The sequence below is a fragment of the Lepus europaeus genome, chromosome 9 (assembly GCF_033115175.1).
Source record: "Lepus europaeus isolate LE1 chromosome 9, mLepTim1.pri, whole genome shotgun sequence".
Lineage (NCBI taxonomy): Eukaryota > Metazoa > Chordata > Mammalia > Lagomorpha > Leporidae > Lepus > Lepus europaeus.
This window is the reverse complement of record NC_084835.1, coordinates 26930789-26949568: the sequence shown is the minus strand read 5'-3', so window position 1 is coordinate 26949568 and position 18780 is coordinate 26930789. Positions and strand designations below refer to the sequence as shown.

At 48.1% G+C, this 18780-nt stretch overlaps 1 protein-coding gene across 3 annotated transcripts in view; it reads left to right on the top strand.

Moving 5' to 3' along the window:
• The window catches only part of RFT1 (RFT1 homolog), a 51717-nt gene that overhangs the window by 27261 nt on the left and 5676 nt on the right, over window positions 1-18780 (top strand). For 2 of the 3 annotated variants that reach the window (XM_062201086.1, XM_062201084.1), the window contains 4 exons: window positions 3856-3906; window positions 6088-6218; window positions 9692-9836; window positions 16583-16688. In XM_062201086.1, the coding sequence (XP_062057070.1) occupies window positions 3856-3906; window positions 6088-6218; window positions 9692-9836; window positions 16583-16688 (433 nt within the window). The remainder of the gene's footprint in view (window positions 1-3855; window positions 3907-6087; window positions 6219-9691; window positions 9837-16582; window positions 16689-18780) is intronic. The other variant, XM_062201085.1, reaches the window with a different exon arrangement.

Genomic DNA, 18780 nt, shown 5'->3' with positions numbered 1-18780 from the left:
CTCCAAGGGTAAGTAGTTGTCCCTGTACCTGTTTCCCATCTGTGACCTCAGGCATAGGACCAGAGGTGTCTAAGAGCTGTTTAGACATGGAAAATGTGTGTTTCTGACCTGAGCTTGGAAGTTTGCCACTGCCAAAGTGAAACTATCCCCAGGCCTCCTGGGGAAGCAAGGGTCAGCCAGCATTGCTCAGTGAAGGCACCTGAACCCTAAGCTCCACAGGAACAGTGGGTGTGCCCGTGGTAATCGCTGTCTCCCTGCCAGGCCTGGCACAGGATAGGTACTCATTGATTCTTTGTTGATACAGTAGGAAAATCAGCAGGAGGTAACTGCAGTAAAATTGTGTATTGATTGTTCACATTGTTATTAGAACAGGAGAATCAGTGGAGTAAGTTTCAGAAAGGACACTTGCTTATATGCTGTTTTCCCCCCCGAAGTTTTATTTTTCTAAATTTTTATGCTATATTTTATTTGAAGAGCAGAGAGAGAAAGAGAGAGACAAAGCCAGACAGGCAGAGAGATATGCTATCTGCTAGCTCATTCCCTAAATGCCCGTAATAACCAGGGTTGAGCCAAACTGAGACTAAGAGCCTAGAAACCAATCTTGAGTTTCTCACATTGTTAGCAGGTATCCAAGAACTTGAGCCATCACCTGCTATCTCCCAGGGTGTTTGTTAACAGGAAGCTGGACTTGGAAGTGGAAGCAGGACTCAAACTTAGGCACTCCAGTGTAGGATGTGGGTTGTTGCAAGGGGTGGCTTAATCATTGTGCTGAATGCCTGCCCTGCCCCTGCTCCCGCCCCTAAAAGCTTTAAGAGCAGTTTTAATGAGTTTGAAGGAAGGAGTCCAGTCTAAGTGATGGCCCTAACTTGGTTGTTTGGATTGCCATCGCCTGGCATGTGTTTGCAGCAGTGGGTTTCAGCCACCACACTAAGTCTCCCAATCCTGGCCTGAATGTGGTGCTGCGTGCATGCTTGTTAGTTTGGCCCCTGGCTTGGCTGCCTGACTGGCAAAAGGCCACCAGGAGCCCAAGAATTTCTCAGGGCCTCTTCCATTGCAGGAAAATAAAGAAGTGGCTTAGTTAGGTCTCCCAGATTTTTTTTTTTTTTTCTGTCTTTAAAGCATACAGTTCTAGGAGCATGTTTTTGGCCCGGTGGCTAAGATGCCAGTTGAGGGGGCTGGCACTGTGGCATAACAGGTTAAGTTGCCACGTGCAATGCTGGCATCCCCTGTGGGTACCAGTTCAAGTTCTGCTTTGCTGCACTGCTGATCCAGCTTCCTGCTAATGCTCCTGAGAAAGCAGCAGAAGATGGTCAACGTGCTTGGGAGACCTGGAAGAAGTTCCTGGCTCCTGGCTTTAGCCTGGCCCAGCCCTGGCTGTGGCAGCCCTTTGTGGAAGTGAACCTCTTTATCTCTCTGCCTTTCAAATAAATAATTTTTAAAAATTAAAAAATTAAAAAAAAAAAAAAAGCCACTTGAGACATCCGCATCAGAATGCCTTGTTCAAGTCCTGTTTCTGGTCCCAATTCTAGCTTCCTGCTAATGCATACCATAGGAGGCAGCAGAAGGTGGCCTAGGTACTTGGGTGCTTCTCATCCATGTGGGAGAACCTGGTAGAGTTCTGAGCTCCTGACTAGAGCTGGCCTGGCCTAGCCACTATTGCTACAGGCATTTGGGAAGTGAACCAGTGGATAGGAATTCTGTCTCTCAAATAAATAATTTTAAAACTACAACTCTAAAAAAGTTGAAGTCATTCTTGTACTAGTAAATATGTGTGTGCTATTGTTCCCTTCTGCCCTGATATTTCCTGTACACTGTGTGCCAGGTGATGAGAATGCAAATGAGAGCAACAGACCACAGCCCCCAGGAGCTCATTCTCTCCCCAGAGATGCAGCTAGGTGGTTCGCTGTCACAGGGATGGGGGGCTGTACTCAAGGTACTAATTTGGCCCCCAGAAGTGCCTGAGTACCCTCTGGCTTCCTGGAGTTCTGCTGGGAAACCAGGTACATGGTGGTGACAGATAGGACTCCTGCCCTCAGGGAGCTTCCAGAACGTGGGAAGGAGAGTCCTCTTGGAACAGAAGACAGGGAGGGCCTTGCAGAAGAGCTATTCTTGGTGTTGAGAATGCAGAGCCAAGACCCAGAGCATGGCCGTCCATGGGTGCAGCCTGACTCAGAGCAGTTAGGGGGTGAAGGCCTGGGGGCAAGGGTGGTGCAGAGGATGACAGGGTAAGGCGGGGTGAGCTGGTGAAAGGCAGCCTGGCTGATAGTTTCAGATCTGTGTATGAAAGGCCTCAAGAGCGGGATTAAGGAGCCTGGACTTGTTGTAAACCCTGAAGAGCTACCTCAAAGTGTGGAAGCAAGGACTGACCTAAGAGCTGTACGTGTGTTTGTAGAAGCTGGAGCTGTTAGTGGTGCATGTGGATCAGAGATGTAGGCCAGGGAGGAACCAAAGGATGTCCCTGCCACACAGACACAGGACTGGGGAGCTTGTAGGGAGACGTGGTCGGGGAGAGTCTTAGACCAGCACTGTTCCTGGCCTCTGGGTGCTTTCCTTTCTGGACAATTGCTGGGGGTAGAATTTGTCTTTCAGAGCTACAGGCACTGTTTTGTGCTCTGTCTCCGTAATGGTCAATGCCTTTTGCTCCTGGATAAGAAAATTCTTGGAAGCCAGGGGATGGGGCCCTGGTTTGGTGTCTTCACCTTAGAGGCATTAATCTATCTTAGATTTGAGTCATGAACTTGGGCTTCAGAGCTTTGCCAGCCCTTGGGGAACTCTCTCCACCCCAAGAAGAGCTTTTTGATGAGCCTGTACATACTGTTGGGGACATTTCAATTCACAGATGGTTTATATTCAGGTTATCTGGCCTTCCTTAAAACTTGGGGCAATCATTTTCACCATTAACATTTTTGTAATCTCCCTGTACTTTTTTTTAAAGATTTATTTATTTATTTGAAAGTCAGAGTTAGAGAAGGAGAGGCAGAGAGAATGAGAGAGAGAGGTCTTCCATCCGCCGGGTCACTCCCCAACTGGCTGCAAGGCCCAGAGCTGCGCCAATTGAAACAGGGAGCCAGGAGCTTCTTCCAGGTCTCACACAGGGGTACAGGGGCCCAAGGACTTGGGTCATCTTCTACTGCTTTCCAAGGATATAGCAGAGAGCTGGATCGGAAGTGGAGCAGCTGGGACTAGAACTAGCACCCATATTGGCTGCTGACACTGCAGGCAGCGGCTTTACCTGCTATGCCACAGCGCACACCCCTACCTATACTTTTATTTCAAAACTTCTTAGGCTGGTTTTATTATTTTTAGAAGATTACTTATGTAAAAAGCAGAGCAATAGCAAGGGAGGCGGGGTAGGGGGAGGGATTCCATCTTCTGGTTCACTCCCTAAATGTCCCCCACAGCCTGGGCTGGGCCAGGCCAACTGAAGCCAGTGGCAAGGAACTCTCCAGATCTCCCACATGGCAGTGAGGCCCGGGTGCTTGAACCATCATCTGCACATTAGCAGAGAGCTGGGTCGGAAGCAAAGTAGCAAGGACTTGAACTGGCACTCAGATATGTGATGCCATTTTCATAAACAGCGGCTTAAGCTGCTGATGCTGTGAGCCCCAGCCCCCTTGCTTTTATCTTAATTGCCTTGGAGTTTCACTGTCAATAAAGCCCTTAGCATTTCCATATTATTACTTTGAGATTATTTTAAATCACCATTAGAACAGGGAACATGTCTTTAACTGATTATCTCATTTTTCTCCTTTAAGAGTATTTGTCAATAGGAAAATTTGATAAATGGAAAGATAAAAGGTACTGAGAAATTACTGTGCATTTGAAATGCCAATTATTTTGTTTTTCCATGTACAGGTGAGCGATATGTGATGACATTTTTGAACGTATTAAATTTTGGCGATCAGGGTAAGATGTTTTAATCAAAAGTTGATACTATGAATACATACTTCCTAATATTTCTTTCTGTAACTTGATAATATCTCATGAAAAAATGAACCTAGAGATGTTGGGAAATTAATACTATAAAGAAAGAATCCTGATGCTTGTAAACTGTAGGTCTTGGTAAATGTACAGTGTACTGCCCCGGCCTTGTCCAGGCCCATGTGTCTTAATCTTTATTCCAGGTTCTTGCCCCCACAGAGATAAGAACTCAAAGCAGAGTTATAATACAGAGTACAAGTGAAGACAGGATTAATTGAAATGGAGAGTGAACGTGCATTGGTGTATGAGTGTGGACCTCCCCACACAGAGAGAAACTTGTCATGAGGAGGTCATGAGGAGATCCCCCAGAATGGTCAAGAGCAAAAGCAGGGCCCTTCCTCCATTGTCAGTCTTTTTTAATTTTTTTTTAAGATTTACTTTATTTTATTTGAGAGACAGTTACCGAGAGAGGTAGAGTTAGATAGAGAGTGAGTGAGAGAGAGGTCTTCCATCCGCTGGTTCACTCTCCAAATGCCTGTAGTAGCCAGAGCCATGCCAATCTGAAGCCAGGAGCCAGGAGCTTCTTCCGAGTCTCCCACATGGGAGGACTTGGGCCATCCTCTGCTGCTTTCCCAGGTGCATTAACAGGGAGCTGGATTGGAAATAGAGCAGCCAGGACTTGAACTGGCACCCACATGGGATGCTAGCACTGCAGACTGGGACTTTAACCCACTGTGCCACAGTGCAGGGCCACTATCAGTCTCTTCTATGGTATAGGGTGATAGGGCGTGCTCTAATTGAATATATAAACAGGTTGGAGCGTGGGTGGAATTTAGTATGCCTAAGGGTTTCTGAGATTTTCAAGGTAACTCCACATGGGGTTTAACTTCCACGTGGCCATGGATGAGATGTAGGTGCATCCTGGGGAGGTGAACATTCTTCATTGACAGGTAAGGGGCTAGAGCTACAATACAGGGCTCGCAGAAATTCCAGCCCACCTATGCCTCTCTAATTCCCTGCCTGGTTCTCCCTAATCACCTCTCATGTAACTTGGATAACAAGTGTCGCTGAGACCCTCTGCCCTCCACCCTGCTTCCTGCAGAGATCTGGTGCTGCTTTTGGAGGGAGTCCCAGGAGAGGAGAAGAAGCAGCTTACCCCCACAGTCACAAAGATCAGCCCATATGTGTGGGGCTAGAAAGGTCTCTCAGTTATTTTTTCATATTTATTTTTACTATAATCTCAAAGTAATAGAAATAAAAATAGAAAACAATAAACTTTGCACTAATGCTTCTTATTAAAAAATGATGGTGATAGGAACATCTCATATCTTGACTGTGGTGGTATCAGTTATCTAGTAGTGATATTGTACTGTAGCTTTGCAAGATCTTACCATTCAGCAAAACTGGGTAAAGAGTGCTGGGATCTCTATTATTCTTGTTTTCTTTTTTTAAGATTTATTTATTGGGGCCGGTGCATGGTGTTGCAGGTAAAGCCTCTTGCCTGCAGTGCCGGTATCCAGCATGCTGCTGCACTTCAGATCCAGCTTCCTGCTAGTGCTCCTGGGAAAGCAATGGAAGATGGCCCAAATACTTGGGCCTCTGCACCTACGTGGGAGATCCGGAGGATGCTCCTGGCTTTTCTCTGACTCCTTCTTTGTAACTCTGCCTTTCAAATAAAATCAATTTTTAAAAAGAAAAAAAAAATTATTTATTTATTTATTTAAAGGCAGAGTTACAGAGAGAGAAGGAGAGACAGAGAGAGAGGTCTTCCATCCGCTGATTCACTCCCCAAAGAGCGGCAATGGCCTGAGCTAGGATGGTCCAAAGTCAGGAGCCAGGAGCTTCTTCTGAGTCTCCCACATGGGTGCAGGGCCCCAAGCACTTGTGCCATCCTCTGCTGCTCCTTGCACATTAGCAGGGAGCTAGATTGGAAGTAGAGCAGCTGGGAGGTGAACCAGTACCCATCTGGGATGCTGGCACCACAGACAGAGGCTTTACCCACCATGCCACGGTACCAGCCCCTCCACTATTATTTATTAAAACTACTTGTGAATCTACAGTTATCTCAAGATTGTAGGAAAGTTTACTTTCAAATATTAAATGAGGATAACAATTTGAATAGTGCTATTAAATTTAAATGAATGTTTTTCTCTTTTTGCTTTGCAGGTGTCTACGATATAGTGAATAATCTTGGGTCCCTTGTGGCCAGATTAATTTTCCAGCCAATAGAGGAGAGTTTTTATATATTCTTTGCTAAGGTGCTGGAGCGGGAAAAGGATGCCGCACTTCAGAAGCAGGTAGTATTAGTTCCATCCTCCTTCCTCACCTGAATTCTCCCTCTAGTTTAAGACAGAGAGCTGTGGAGCAGTCTGTTTCTTCTCTTTTGGTCTGACATTGTCTTGCAGATTTCTTTCTTTCTTTCTTTCTTTCTTTCTCTCTTTCTCTCTTTCTCTCTTTCTCTCTTTCTCTCTTTCTCTCTTTCTCTCTCTCTTTCTCTCTTTCTCTTTCTCTCTCTCTCTCTCTCTCTCTCTCTCTCTCTCTTTCTCTTTCTCTCTTTCTCTCTTAGATCTACTTATTTATTTGAAGGGGTTACAGAGGGAGAGAGAGATCTTCCATCCGCTGGTTTTCTCCCCAGATGGCTGAAATGACCAGGGCTGAACTAGTCAGAAAACAGGAGCTAAGAGCTTCTTGCAGGTCTCCCATATGGGTGGCAGGGGCTCAGACACCATCTTCTGCTGCTTTTCCCAGGTCATTAGCAGGGAGCTGGATTGAAAGTGGAGCAGCCGGGACACCAACCAGTGCTCTTATGGGATGCAGTGGCACAGGCAGAGGCTTTATCTGCTGTGCCTCAGTGCTGGCCTCTGCCTTGTCGATTTCGTCCTTCTGTCATCTTCGTAGTGATGGCAGTAGCCATAGCTTGTTTCTCTCACAGCCTTCCCCCTTGTCCCCTAGTTGTCCCTTCTGTTTCATCCCGTTGTGCTTTTTGTCCTTGCTCTTGACTCAGCCCTCTCAGAATTCTCTGTCGCTGTCCCCAGGACAGTGCAATTGCCCTCTCATGGTTTATTCTTTTTTTTTTTTTTTATTCCTTTAACTCTTTAACGTTTTAAAAAATCTTTATAATAAGCTAAGATACATCAATTTTTTAAATAGAGTTAGGCAGTGAGAGAGAGAGACAAAGAGAAAGGTCTTCCTTCCGGTGGTTCACCCCCCAAATGGCTGATAAGGCCAGAGCTACACCGATCCGAAGCCAGGAGCCAGGTGTTTCCTGGTCTCCCATGCGGGTGCAGGTGCCCAAGGACTTGGGCCATCCTCCACTGCCCTCCCGGGCCACAGCAGAGAGCTGGACTAGAAGAGGAGCAACCGGGACTAGAACCTGGCACCCATATGGGATGCCGGCACCACAGGCAGAGGATTAACCAAATGAGCCATGGAGCCAGCCCCACATCAATTTTTCCTTAACAATTTTTTTTTAAGATTTATTATTTATTTTGAAAGAGAGAGAGAGAACGAAAGAGAGATGCTGCAATGGCCAGGCTGGGCCCAGCTGAAGCCAGGAGCTTCATCTGTGTCTCCCATGTGGGTGGCAGGGGCCCAAGCACTTGAGCCATCTTCCATTGCTTTCCCAGGCACACTAGGAGGAGTTGGATCGGAAGTAGGGCAGCCAGGACTTAAACTAGTGCTCATGTGGGACTCCTTCATTGCAGGTGGTGCCTTATCCACTACGCCACAACACCAGCACCTTTTTCCTTTAACTTTTTGAAATTTAGTTTGGGAGGCAGAAAGGAAAACAGAGAGTAAGATACCTTTTGCTGATTCACACCCCAAATGACTTGCCCAAGCTGAAATCACATTCACAGGTCTCCCACGTGAGTTGCAGGGATCCAAGTTCTTGAGCCATCTTTGCTGCCTCCCAGGGTACGCATTAGCAGAAAGCTGGACTCAACGAGTGAGAATTGAGAGTTGAGCTCAGGTACTGTAATGCAGGATGCGGGTCTTCTAACCAGCATCTTTCCTGCTAGGCCAAACACCTCCTCATTTGGTATAAGAATGAGGTTGCTGTTTCCATCTTCAGATGCTTGAGACCCCAAAGATACCAGGCTTGGAGCAAGGCTAGCCTAGGGCATGATCCTAGGTTTCCACTCACCACACCAATTGTTTAAGCTTGTTACAGACTTGTGCCCTGAGCTACATCCTGACTGTGTGATTATGTGTTCTCTAGTTGGTAAATACAGAAGAAACTTTAATCTAGGAGTATTTTATTTTTTTATTTGAGGTTTTATTTATTTATTTGAGAGGTAGAGCTACAGACAGAGAAAATGAGAGACAGAAAGAGAGGTCCAGGTCCATATGCTGGTTCACTCCCCAAACAACCTCAGTGGCTGAAACTGAGCCCATTCAAAGCCTGGAACCAAGAGCTTCTTCTGGGTCTCCTACACGGGAGTAGGGGCCCAAGGACTTGGACCATCTTCCACTGCTTTCCCAGGCCATAAGCAGAGAGCTGGATGGGAAGAAAAGCAGCCGGGACATGAACTGGTAGCCCTATGGGATGCCAGTGCCTCAGGCAGAGGCCTAGTCCACTATGCCACAGCGCTGGCCCCAATCCAGGAGTATTTCAGTGTAGAAGCTTCACTTTTTCTGAAACCACTGAAAATGTCTGACTTATCTTAGAATTAAAAGAAAGCTGGAGCTGTGGTGTAGCAGGTAAAGCTGCCACCTGCAGTGCCGGCAACCCATATGGGCGCTAGTTCAAGTCCCACTTTTGATCCAACTCTCTGCTATGGCCTGGGAAAACAGTAGAAGATGGCACAAGTCCTTCAGCCCCTGCACCTGCTTGAGAGATCTGGAGGAAACTTCTGACTCCTGGTTTCGGATTGGCTCAGTTCTGGCTGTTGTGGCCATTTGGGGAGTAGTGAATCAGCGGTTGGAAGGTCTCTCTCTCTCTCTCTCTCTGTCTCTGTCTCTCTCTCTAACTCTGACTTTCAAGTAAATAAATCTTTTTAAAAAACAAGCAAGCTAGGTTGGCCTCTTAACTTGTCTTAGGATATATTTTGCAAAATATAGTTTAGTACAATACCTCCAAGCAAGCTAATTTAGTTCTTGATCTGATTTAGTAGTATTTCCTAAGTGTACATTGACAGTAACATCAGAATGCTGAGTTGTTTTTCAGGAGAAACACAGTTTCCCACCAGGGACAACTATCAGGGGCCAGGTGATTGACCTAGCAGTTAGGACTCCAATTGAGATACCCACTTCCCACAATGGAGTGCCAAGCTCCTGGCTCCAGCTTCCTACTGGTGCAGCTTCTAGGAGGTGGTGGTGATAGCCCAAGTGCTTGGGTCTCTGCTGCCTGTGTGGGAGACCTGGATTGAGTTCCTGGCTCCTGACTTTGGTCTGGTGCACACTCTTCTCCCTTCCTCGATCCCCCCCTCCCCTTATCTCTTTCCTCCTACCTTTCAAATTAAAAAAAAAAAATTATATTTTTATAAGAATAAATATCAGAAGGCAAAATGAGAATTTCCTAAGCAATATTTGAAAAAACTATATCCAAAATAAATTGAAAGCTAAACCCCTCTCATACCACCTGAGGAGCTGTGTTGGCATCTTTCCTTCATTTATTAGTGGTCATTAAAGCAAGCACAGGGCCCAGAAGAGCAGTAAGGCCCCTTCCCCCGTTGGAGGGGCACTCTGTGAAGCAGTAGAGGGAGAAGTCCACATGTGGAAGTTTTCCTGGCTTGGGATTCACCCCGCTTCCTTCCTTCCCCAACCCCAGGAGGACATTGCCGTGGCCGCTGTGGTTTTAGAGGCCCTGCTCAAGCTGGCCCTGCTGACCGGCCTGACCATCACTGTTTTTGGCTTTGCATATTCTCAGCTGGCTCTGGATATCTACGGAGGGACCATGCTTAGCTCAGGATCAGGTATGTGTGAGGTTTTTCCTGGATTTGGATTTGTTTGAATTTCTAAACAGAAATAGAAGCGTTTTATGAACTTCTAGGACTTGAGCACACAGGATTGGTATCTATCAGTGTTGGGAAAATCGATGGCTGAAGCTGTGGGACTACTCCCATCCCTTGAGCTCAGATGGTTGCTCAGGGTGTGGTTAGGGACTTTGGCACTTGGCATTCAGTTCCCCAACCTCACTGTGAGTCCTCCCTGCCCTGGACTTTCCTTTCAGGCCTAACGTGTGAGGGAGGATGGCAGAGAGCAGGCTCTAAGGAGTCCCCGCTTGGTACTAAACACATCAGTAAAGACCCCTAAATCTCATGGCTGGACACATAAATGCCCCAGCAAATTAAAAGGTTTATTTAATCCAGTGGCTCTTGGTTATTGGAGGAGAAAAGTGACTAACTTTTCCATACCAGGTGCCCAGGCCACCGAGGCTGTCACAGCACTTGCTAGGCCTTAGGGGCTTTACCAGTTTCAAAATGTGACAGGCTAGAGCCTCGCAGTTCATTTGCAGTGCTTTATGATGATTTTTAAAAATATTTATTTATTTATATATGTATTTGAAAGGCAGAATGACGGAACTAGATCTTCCATCTGCTTGTTGACACCCCACATGACTGCAAGAGCCAAGTCTGGGCCAGGCTGAAGTCAGGAGTCAAGAACTCCATCCTGGTCTCCCTTGTGGGTGACAGGGGCCCAAGCACTTTAGGCATCATCTGTTGCCTCTCAGACACATTAGCAGGAACCTGGAGCAGAAGTGGAACCGTCAGGGCTTGAACTGGCACTCCAGGATGGGATGCTGGCATCACATGAGGCAGCTTAACGCACTGCGCCACATCACTGAGCCCGACAAAGAGGATTTCAATTCCTCATGTCACGAGGCAGGAACTCCAAAGACATTTTCCTGCTGTCCTGTCTCGCTGTAAAGGCCTTTGTCAAACGCCACTTCACAGGATCGCTGGGATGTTTTAGCCTCCACTGAAATGGGGTCCAAACTTCAGGAACTAGGGGAAGAAGTTCCTACTCTAGAGCAAAGGTCATTAACCTTGCGGCTCCCTGTGGCTTGTTCTCTGAGAAGTGCATTTTCATCAAGCAGCTGCAGGGAGCCTCATTAGGAAGCCATTAGTGAGTTATGTGCAGAGATTGGGGTGGCAACTCTGTCCCTTAGGAGACAGTCGCCAAGAAACAGCCTTCTTGTGGCACAGTCACCTGTCATTGCCATGAGGAGGGGGCTGTCCCGGCATTGTGATGTCCACCAGGTGGGGAGGTTAATCACAGGAGATAAAAACCAATTATGGTTATTGTGAGGGACCAGCCTTGTGGTATAGCCGATAAAGCTGCCACCTGTGGTATGGCATCCCATATGGTAACCACTTCGTGTCCCCACTGCTCCACTGCTGATCCTGCTCCATGCTAATGTGCATGGGAAAAGCAATGGAAGGTGGCCCAAGTGTTTGGGCCCCTACTTCCACATGGGAGACCCAGAACAAGCTCCTGGCCCCTGGCTTTTGCCTGGCCCAGCCCTAGTCATTGTAGGCATCTGGGGAGTAAACTAGCAGGTGGAAAACCTCTCTTTCTCTCCCTATTACTCTGTAACTCTGCTTTTCAAATAAATAAATAAATCTTAAAAAGAAATTACTGTGTAGTCCTTTTACTTAGGTGAGGTGCAGTTTTGAACATTGAGAACAGATCTGTCAATTAAAAAGGTCCAGTTTTAGTTGAGTGCTGAAGTAATTTGAATTTGTTCCTGCTCTCCACTGCAGAGAGCAGTCTTGAGAATGGTTCCAGCCTCTCAGTGTCTGAAAAGCTCGTGTGCTTTGGTCTGGCACTGTCACATGTTCAGGACCCTTGTCATATCCTGCCCAGCCCAGGGCCCCAGTGGGTCTTCCAGCATTTGTCTCAGTTGTAGCTGATGCTCATGTTCACCAAACTTGCACTCTCTGTAAAGCCCATGTGGCTTCTTGACAGGGTCATTGCCCCACCCTGGGGAGTCTGTTCCCTGCTCTCCATGACACCTCCTCTCCTAGCCCTACTCTTTTATTTATTTATTTATTTATTTATTTAGACAGGCAGAGTGGACAGTGAGAGAGAGAGACAGAGAGAAAGGTCTTCCTTTTGCCATTGGTTCACCCTCTAGTGGCCGCCGCAGCCGGCGCCCTGCGGCCAACGCACCACGCTGATCCGAAGGCAGGAGCCAGGTGCTTCTCCTGGTCTCCCATGGGGTGCAGGGCCCAGGCACTTGGGCCATCCTCCACTGCACTCCCTGGCCACAGCAGAGAGCTGGCCTGGAAGAGGGGTACCTGGGACAGAATTCGGCGCCCCGACCGGGACTAGAACCCGGTATGCCGGCGCCACAGGCAGAGGATTAGCCTGTTGAGCTGCGGTGCCAGCCCTAGCCCTACTCTTGACTTGTTGGACTGGCGCTACAGATCTGAATTCCTTTCCTGTGCTAGAAAATATGAACATGGCCGCTCTCCCCATGGTCAGATTATTTTTTAAGATTTTTTTTTTCTAAAGTCAAAAGGCAGAGAGACAAATTGCTCCCATTCGCTGGTTCAATCCTCAAGTCTCCACAATGGCTAGGGCTGGGCTTGTCCTAAGCCAGGAACACAATCCAGGTCTCCCACATGGGTGGCAGGGCCATCACCTGCTGCCTCCCAGCGTGTGCATCAGCAGAAAGCTGGAGTCAGGAGCAGAAGCAGAACTCCAGTACAGACAGTCCAGCATGGGATGCAGGCATCTTATCTGGCTTCTTAGCCCCTGAGCCAAGCACCACTCCCCAACAGTCTGTTTTGGTGCTAAAATGCTTTGTTAGGCTGGCGCCGTGGCTCACTTGGTTAATCTTCTGCCTGTGGCGCCACCATCCCGTATGGGCACCGCTTCTAGTCCCCGCTGCTTCTCTTCCAGTCCAGCTCTCTACTGTGGCCCGGGGAGGCAGTGGAGGATGGCCCAGGTGCTTGGGCCCTGCACCCCATGGGAGACCGGGAGGAAGCTCCTGGCTCTTGGCTTTGGATCGGTGCAGCTCTAGCCATTGGGGCCATTTTGTGGGTGAACCAATGGAAGGAAGACCTTTCTCTCTGTCTCTCTCTCTCTCACTATCTAACTCTGTCAAAAAAAAGAAAAAAAAAAAGAAAAGAAAAAAAAGACTTGGCTTTGTCCAGACAATCTTTCTGGATTAATCAGAAAAGAAGAACAACCCTGTGTGGCTCAGCCCTCTCACCTTAATTGTGAAGGTGGAACCGCTGTCTCCAGCGACCCCCAGTTGTATGGTTCTCTGGGACCCTACCCTGGCCACCTCCAGATGGGGCGTTTGGTGCAGACAGGACTCTGGGGGAAGGGTGTTGTCTGGGTTCAGCACTGTGTATAACCAGGGGCTTGGTGAGTGCCCTGGAGGCTTTTCTCAGAAACCCCACCCTGAGCTGTTCCATCCCCAAGAGAAACATAATTGTTGAGCTTCCCTGTGGTTTCTCCCATTTATCTCTTAAGTGCTTCCTGCCTGTGCCTTTCCTTTTCTTTTAAAATCTCTTTTCCTTCTCTGTGTCTACATGTCACTTTCCTAGGGCTGCCAGACCCAGTGCCCCTCCTGGGTGGCTTCCAAGTTAGTATGTTGTGTTTAAGTTCCAAGTCAGGGTGTCAGCAGGGCTGTGATCTCTCTGATGGCTCGGGGCAGGGTCGGGGGAAGGGGTCCTTCCTTGCCTCTGCAGCTTCTGCTGTGGCTGGCAGTCCCTGCATCACTCAGCCAGGCAGCCATCTTCTCCCCATGTCTTCATTCTGTCTTCCCTCCATGTGCGTGTCTGTGTCCACATTCCCCTTTTATTAGGATGCCAATTCTGTTGGAATAGGGCCTACCCCCCAGTGACTTCATGGGAATTTGGTTATTTCCAGAAAAACTCCGTTTCCAAATAAAGTCGCATTCTGAGTTTCTGGGAGTTACAGATTTCAACATAGGTTTTTTTTTTTGTGGGGTGGGGGGAAATGTAATGCAACCCATCACACCCCTGCATTCATTTTAAGGCTCCATCCTGATTTCTCCAGCTTGACCCAAAACCGTTTTCCTAGAGTGCATGCTTCATGCAGTCAGTGTTCTCTGCTTTGCAGGCCTCAGAGTGGCTCCCTGTCCACCTCCAAGGGGTCCTTCTGTGCTGGTAGGCTTCAGATACCAGGTCAGGGGCCCCTGGCCTGCTGCTTCTGCCAGAATAAGGAGGACAGGAGAAGCAGGAGCCGCACCAAACACTGCCTGAACTGCCTTGGGACAGAGCTGGCTCCTCCCCTGGGGTCGCCTCTCTGCCTGGGCAGGAGCCAGGCTACTTTGCACAGTGGCATGAGGGGTGAGGTGCATGTGATGTGGTCAGATATAGAATCCAAGAAAGTTTCATGGAGACCCAGGCTGTCCTGTTAGAATTCCTTTTTTAATTAATTTTGTGATCACTGTAAAACTGTTCAGGGTCCTGTCAGCACAGGGATCTTTCCTGTCAAATGGTTTGCATGAGCAGAGTGAGTTCAGGATTCAGTTCTCTTTCTTCTCTGTTGGTGGTTCTATGATTGAGGTCTAATTTGCATAAATTAAAATGCTATTCTCTGAAGAGTACAGTTTGATGATTTTTTTAAAGATTTATTTATTTGAAAGCTTTGAGTTTCAGAAAGAGAGGAAGAGATAGGGCAAGAGATCTTCCATCCACTGGTTCACTCCCCAAAATGGCCGCAACGGCTACCTCTTTTCTGATTCGTATCAATATAGATTAACATTGCTTTTTTTTTTAAAAAGACTTTATTTATTTATTTATTTATTTATTTATTTATTTGAAAGGCAGAGTATCAAAGAGAGGAGAGAGAGTGAGAAAGAGAGAGATCTTCTACCTGCTGGTTTATTCCTGAAATGGTTGAAACAGCCAGTAACTCCTCCAGGTTGCCAATGGAAGTGGCAGGGACCCAAGTCTTTAGGCCATCGTCTGCTGCCTTCCGAGTTGCATTAGCAGTTAGCTGGACTGGAAACAGAGCACCTGGGACTGGAGCCAGCATCACGAGCCATGACTTGACCCACCGAGCTGCAGCTCCTGCCCCGGCATTGCTTTTCAGAAGGATTTCCTATCAGTGAAACATGTTGGGCTCCTCGCCTTCACTATAGCTGCTCTGAGACCCACCTGTGGTTTTGCATGCTTACTGTACTAAGCAGCAGTCCCAGCCGGCGCCATGGCTCACTAGGCTAATCCTCCACCTGTGGCACCGGCACACCGGGTTCTAGTCTCGGTTGGGGTGCCAGATTCTGTCCCGGTTGCCTCTCTTCCAGGCCAGCTCTCTGCTGTGGCCCAGGAGTGCAGTGGAGGATGGCCCAAGTGCTTGGGCCCTGCACCCACATGGGAGACCAGGATAAGCACCTGGCTCCTGCTTTCAGATCAGTGCGGTATGCCGGCCACAGCGCGCTGGCCACAGCAGCCATTGGAGGGTGAACCAACGGCAAAGGAAGACCTTTCTCTCTGTCTCTCTCTCTCACTGTCCACTCTGCCTGTCAAAAAAAAAAAAAAAAAAGAAGAAGAAGAAGAAGAAGAAGAAGAAGAAGCAGTCCCTGCACAGACGACCTCAGTGGGCTTCTCCTTTTTTGCCAGTCAGTCTTGGCTGTTCTGAGTAAAACGGTGACAAAGTCATCATGGTTTCTGTGAATATGGCTCACTTCTGTTGGGTGTGTATATAGGAGTAGAATTGCTGGATTATAGATTGGTTGTATGTTTATTTTGCTAGAAATTGCTTGGCTACCTCTTTTTTTTTTTAAAGATTTTTTTATTTGTTTATTTGAGAAGAAGAGTTACAGACTGAGAAAAGGGAGAGACAGAAAGATTTCTCATCTGCTGGTTCATTCCACAGATGACTGCAATGGCTGGAGCTGGGCCGATCTGAAGCTGGGAGCCAGAAGCTTCTTCTAGGTCTCCCACTGGACTCAGGGGCCCAAGCACTTGGGCCGTTTTGCACTGCTTTCCTAGGCCATTAGCAGGGAGCTGGATCAGAAGGGGAGCAGCCCATATGCAACAAGCCCCCATGTTGGGATGCCAGTGCCGCAGGCGGCATCTTAGCCAACTACGCCACAGCGCTGGTCTCTTGGCTACCTCTTAATCACAGCCCACTTCAAAGAGGGGGATAGTCTTATTTGTCAGGCTCCTGTCCTCTGGCTAGGAGTTTTTCCCAAAAATCTTACTTGTTAGCTCTAGAAAGGCAACCCTTTGTTTTAGAAAGAAATACCGTGTAGGCTTTGATTTTTGCTACAGGTATGTGGCTGTTCGGTCTCCATTGTTTCCTGCTGGTCCTGGGCAGTGGGCTTTTCCTGAAGGTCTGTTTTTTTCCCCTCAGGACCTGCATAACTGAAATTCCCTTGACATGCTGGGCCACCAGCATCTCTGAGTGCTCAAGCTAGCAGCCTCTTCCTACTGATTAAAAAGCCAGCAAATTTGCCTGCAGGCTAGATAAGCCTTCAGCTGTTCAGTAAGAGCTGTACATTCATTCATAATTGTCTTCTTGTTTGTGGCTGATTATTTTAGCCAATGCCGTGGGATACTGGGAGTCCTTCCAGACAATTTGAAACATGGACTCGAGCCTGCAGGCTGCCCACTGATGATACTGGCAGGTCTCGTGCCCTGGTCCTGGCGTTCTCTGAGCACCTAGCCCAGCCGAGGGTGCATGTGGGCCTCCTGCTTAGGCACCGGAGTTTCCATGAGTTGTTTCCTTGCAGGTCCTGTTTTGCTGCGCTCCTATTGTCTCTACGTCCTCCTGCTCGCCATCAACGGAGTGACTGAGTGCTTCACGTTCGCAGCCATGAGCAAAGAGGAGGTGGACAGGTGGGTCCCCTAGAAGGTGCGTGGGCTTCAGCCAAGATGCAGTGACTTGCTGTTGCTTCTGGCTCTAAACGTGCACTTGCAGACGGCTCTTACAGTGGCTACACTTGCGCCACTGGCATGGTGCATCCCTGAATCTCTGTTGCAGCAGCACAAGTCAGTGGGTGTCCCTGCCGTAGATCTGGGAGGCAGCAGCTGCTCTTTACCTTCCTTGGTAGAGGGGGAGAGAGCATCCTGGAAGGTTTGTATCACCTAGCTTTGCAGGGCCAGGCACAGGACAGACTAAATTCTGTTCCTCCACCTCCTCATGTTCCCCATGGAGCTTGTTAGAAATGCAGAGTCTTTTTTTTTTTTCTTTTAAAGATTTGTTTATTTATTTGAAAGGCAGAATTACAGAGAGGGAGAGATAGAGATCTTCCGTCTTCTGGTCCATTCCCCAATAGCTGTAACAGGGAGCGTCAGACCAAGCCAAAGCCAGGAGACTGGAACTTCATCTGGGTCTTCTAATGGCTGGCAGGGGCCCAAAGACTTGGGCTATCATCTTCTGTGTTCCCAAGCTTATTGGCAAGGAGCTGGATTAGAAGTGGAACAGCCAGGACTCAAACAAGTGCTGATATGGGATGCTGGCATTGTAGTAGTGGCTTAACTCTGCACCACAGCACCAGCTCCACTACACACTTTGATAAAGTATATCTCCAGAGGACCTTGGGGTATATGTGGGGCATTTGGAGGGAACAGCAGCTTTCTTACACCTCTCATGTGTAGAACCTGGGTGATGCCTTGGAGAGCATCGAACCTGGCAGACACAACTTGGGGTCCTAAAGGAATTGGGTCCCCCCACAGCTATGTACTGAGCTAAGCAGAAACCAGATGCAGGGCATTTTGTTCGGGGCTGTACTGCAAGCCTTTTGGAGGCCAAGGCGTTGGGACTGTGTGTGCTGAGCTTCAGTTCCTCTTCTGACTGTTGAAGGTTATAAGTAATATGCTGCTCTGAATTAAGAGAAGGGAAGGAGTAGCATAGCCCATTTGGCCCCAGAACCCCTGAATCCCAGAGCTCCAGAGAGAGAGGAGGAGGATGTGTAAGGTTCTAGAAAATACCAAGGTAGCCCAAGCTTTGCTTCCTGTTCACATCTCATTTTGGAGATAGGTCATTTGGCATGCACTGCCCCAGGCTGTGAATGGCTACACTCGTTGAGTGCTGCAGCATAGGGGCCAGGCTGGGCTAGAGTGTTGGTTCACAGTATAGGCGGGTTCCTCAGGCCCTCTGTGCTGGTCCCCTTGCCTGTGAAACAGCCAGGTTCTCCCGGGCATGGGCCATGCACTGGTGTGTCCCCAGCACTCTGTATAGGGCCAGTTACAGAGGTAGGGTCCAGCATGTAATTATTACCCAGGTCATATTCTTATATCTTCATTGGGGACTTGGGCTGAATCACAAAGTATCACTTAACTAACCAGTTACAGTCACATTTTACTTAATGATGGGGACAAGCTGACAAGTGTGTCATCAGGTGATTCCAGTGTACAAACACCACAGCATGTCTTGCACAAATCTGGATAAGACAGCCTACTACGCACCTAGATGGGGCAGCCCACTGCTCTGGGGCCACGATGACCAAAACAACTAGAGACTGAATAAAGCATAAGAAAAATTGATGCCATTGAGATCCCATGAAGCCAAGCTCTGTGAGGGCACTGCCAGCCCACCACTGTCTTGCTCCACAGTGTGCTTTTCTCTTGGAGGTAGGAGTATGCACCTAAGATAACAGTAAAAAGTACAGAGTAGTGCATATTGAACCAGTAGCACCGTCACTTAGTATCACTTGCAGGTTCCCTGTGCTGGCCGTAACTGTGTATGCTCTGCCTTCATACCACAGGCAGGTGTGTACAACAGCATCACACACATGTGCGAGCAGTGCTTTGCACCACAGAGTCAGGAGGGTAAGGCAGCATTGTGGTGCAAGAGGAGTTTTTCTGCTCCATTAGAATCTGATGGGCCAGGGCCGGCGCTATAGTGTAGCGGGTAAAGCCACTGCTTGCAGTATCGGCATCCCATATAGGTGCCAATTTGAGTCCCAGCTGCTCCACTTCCCATCCA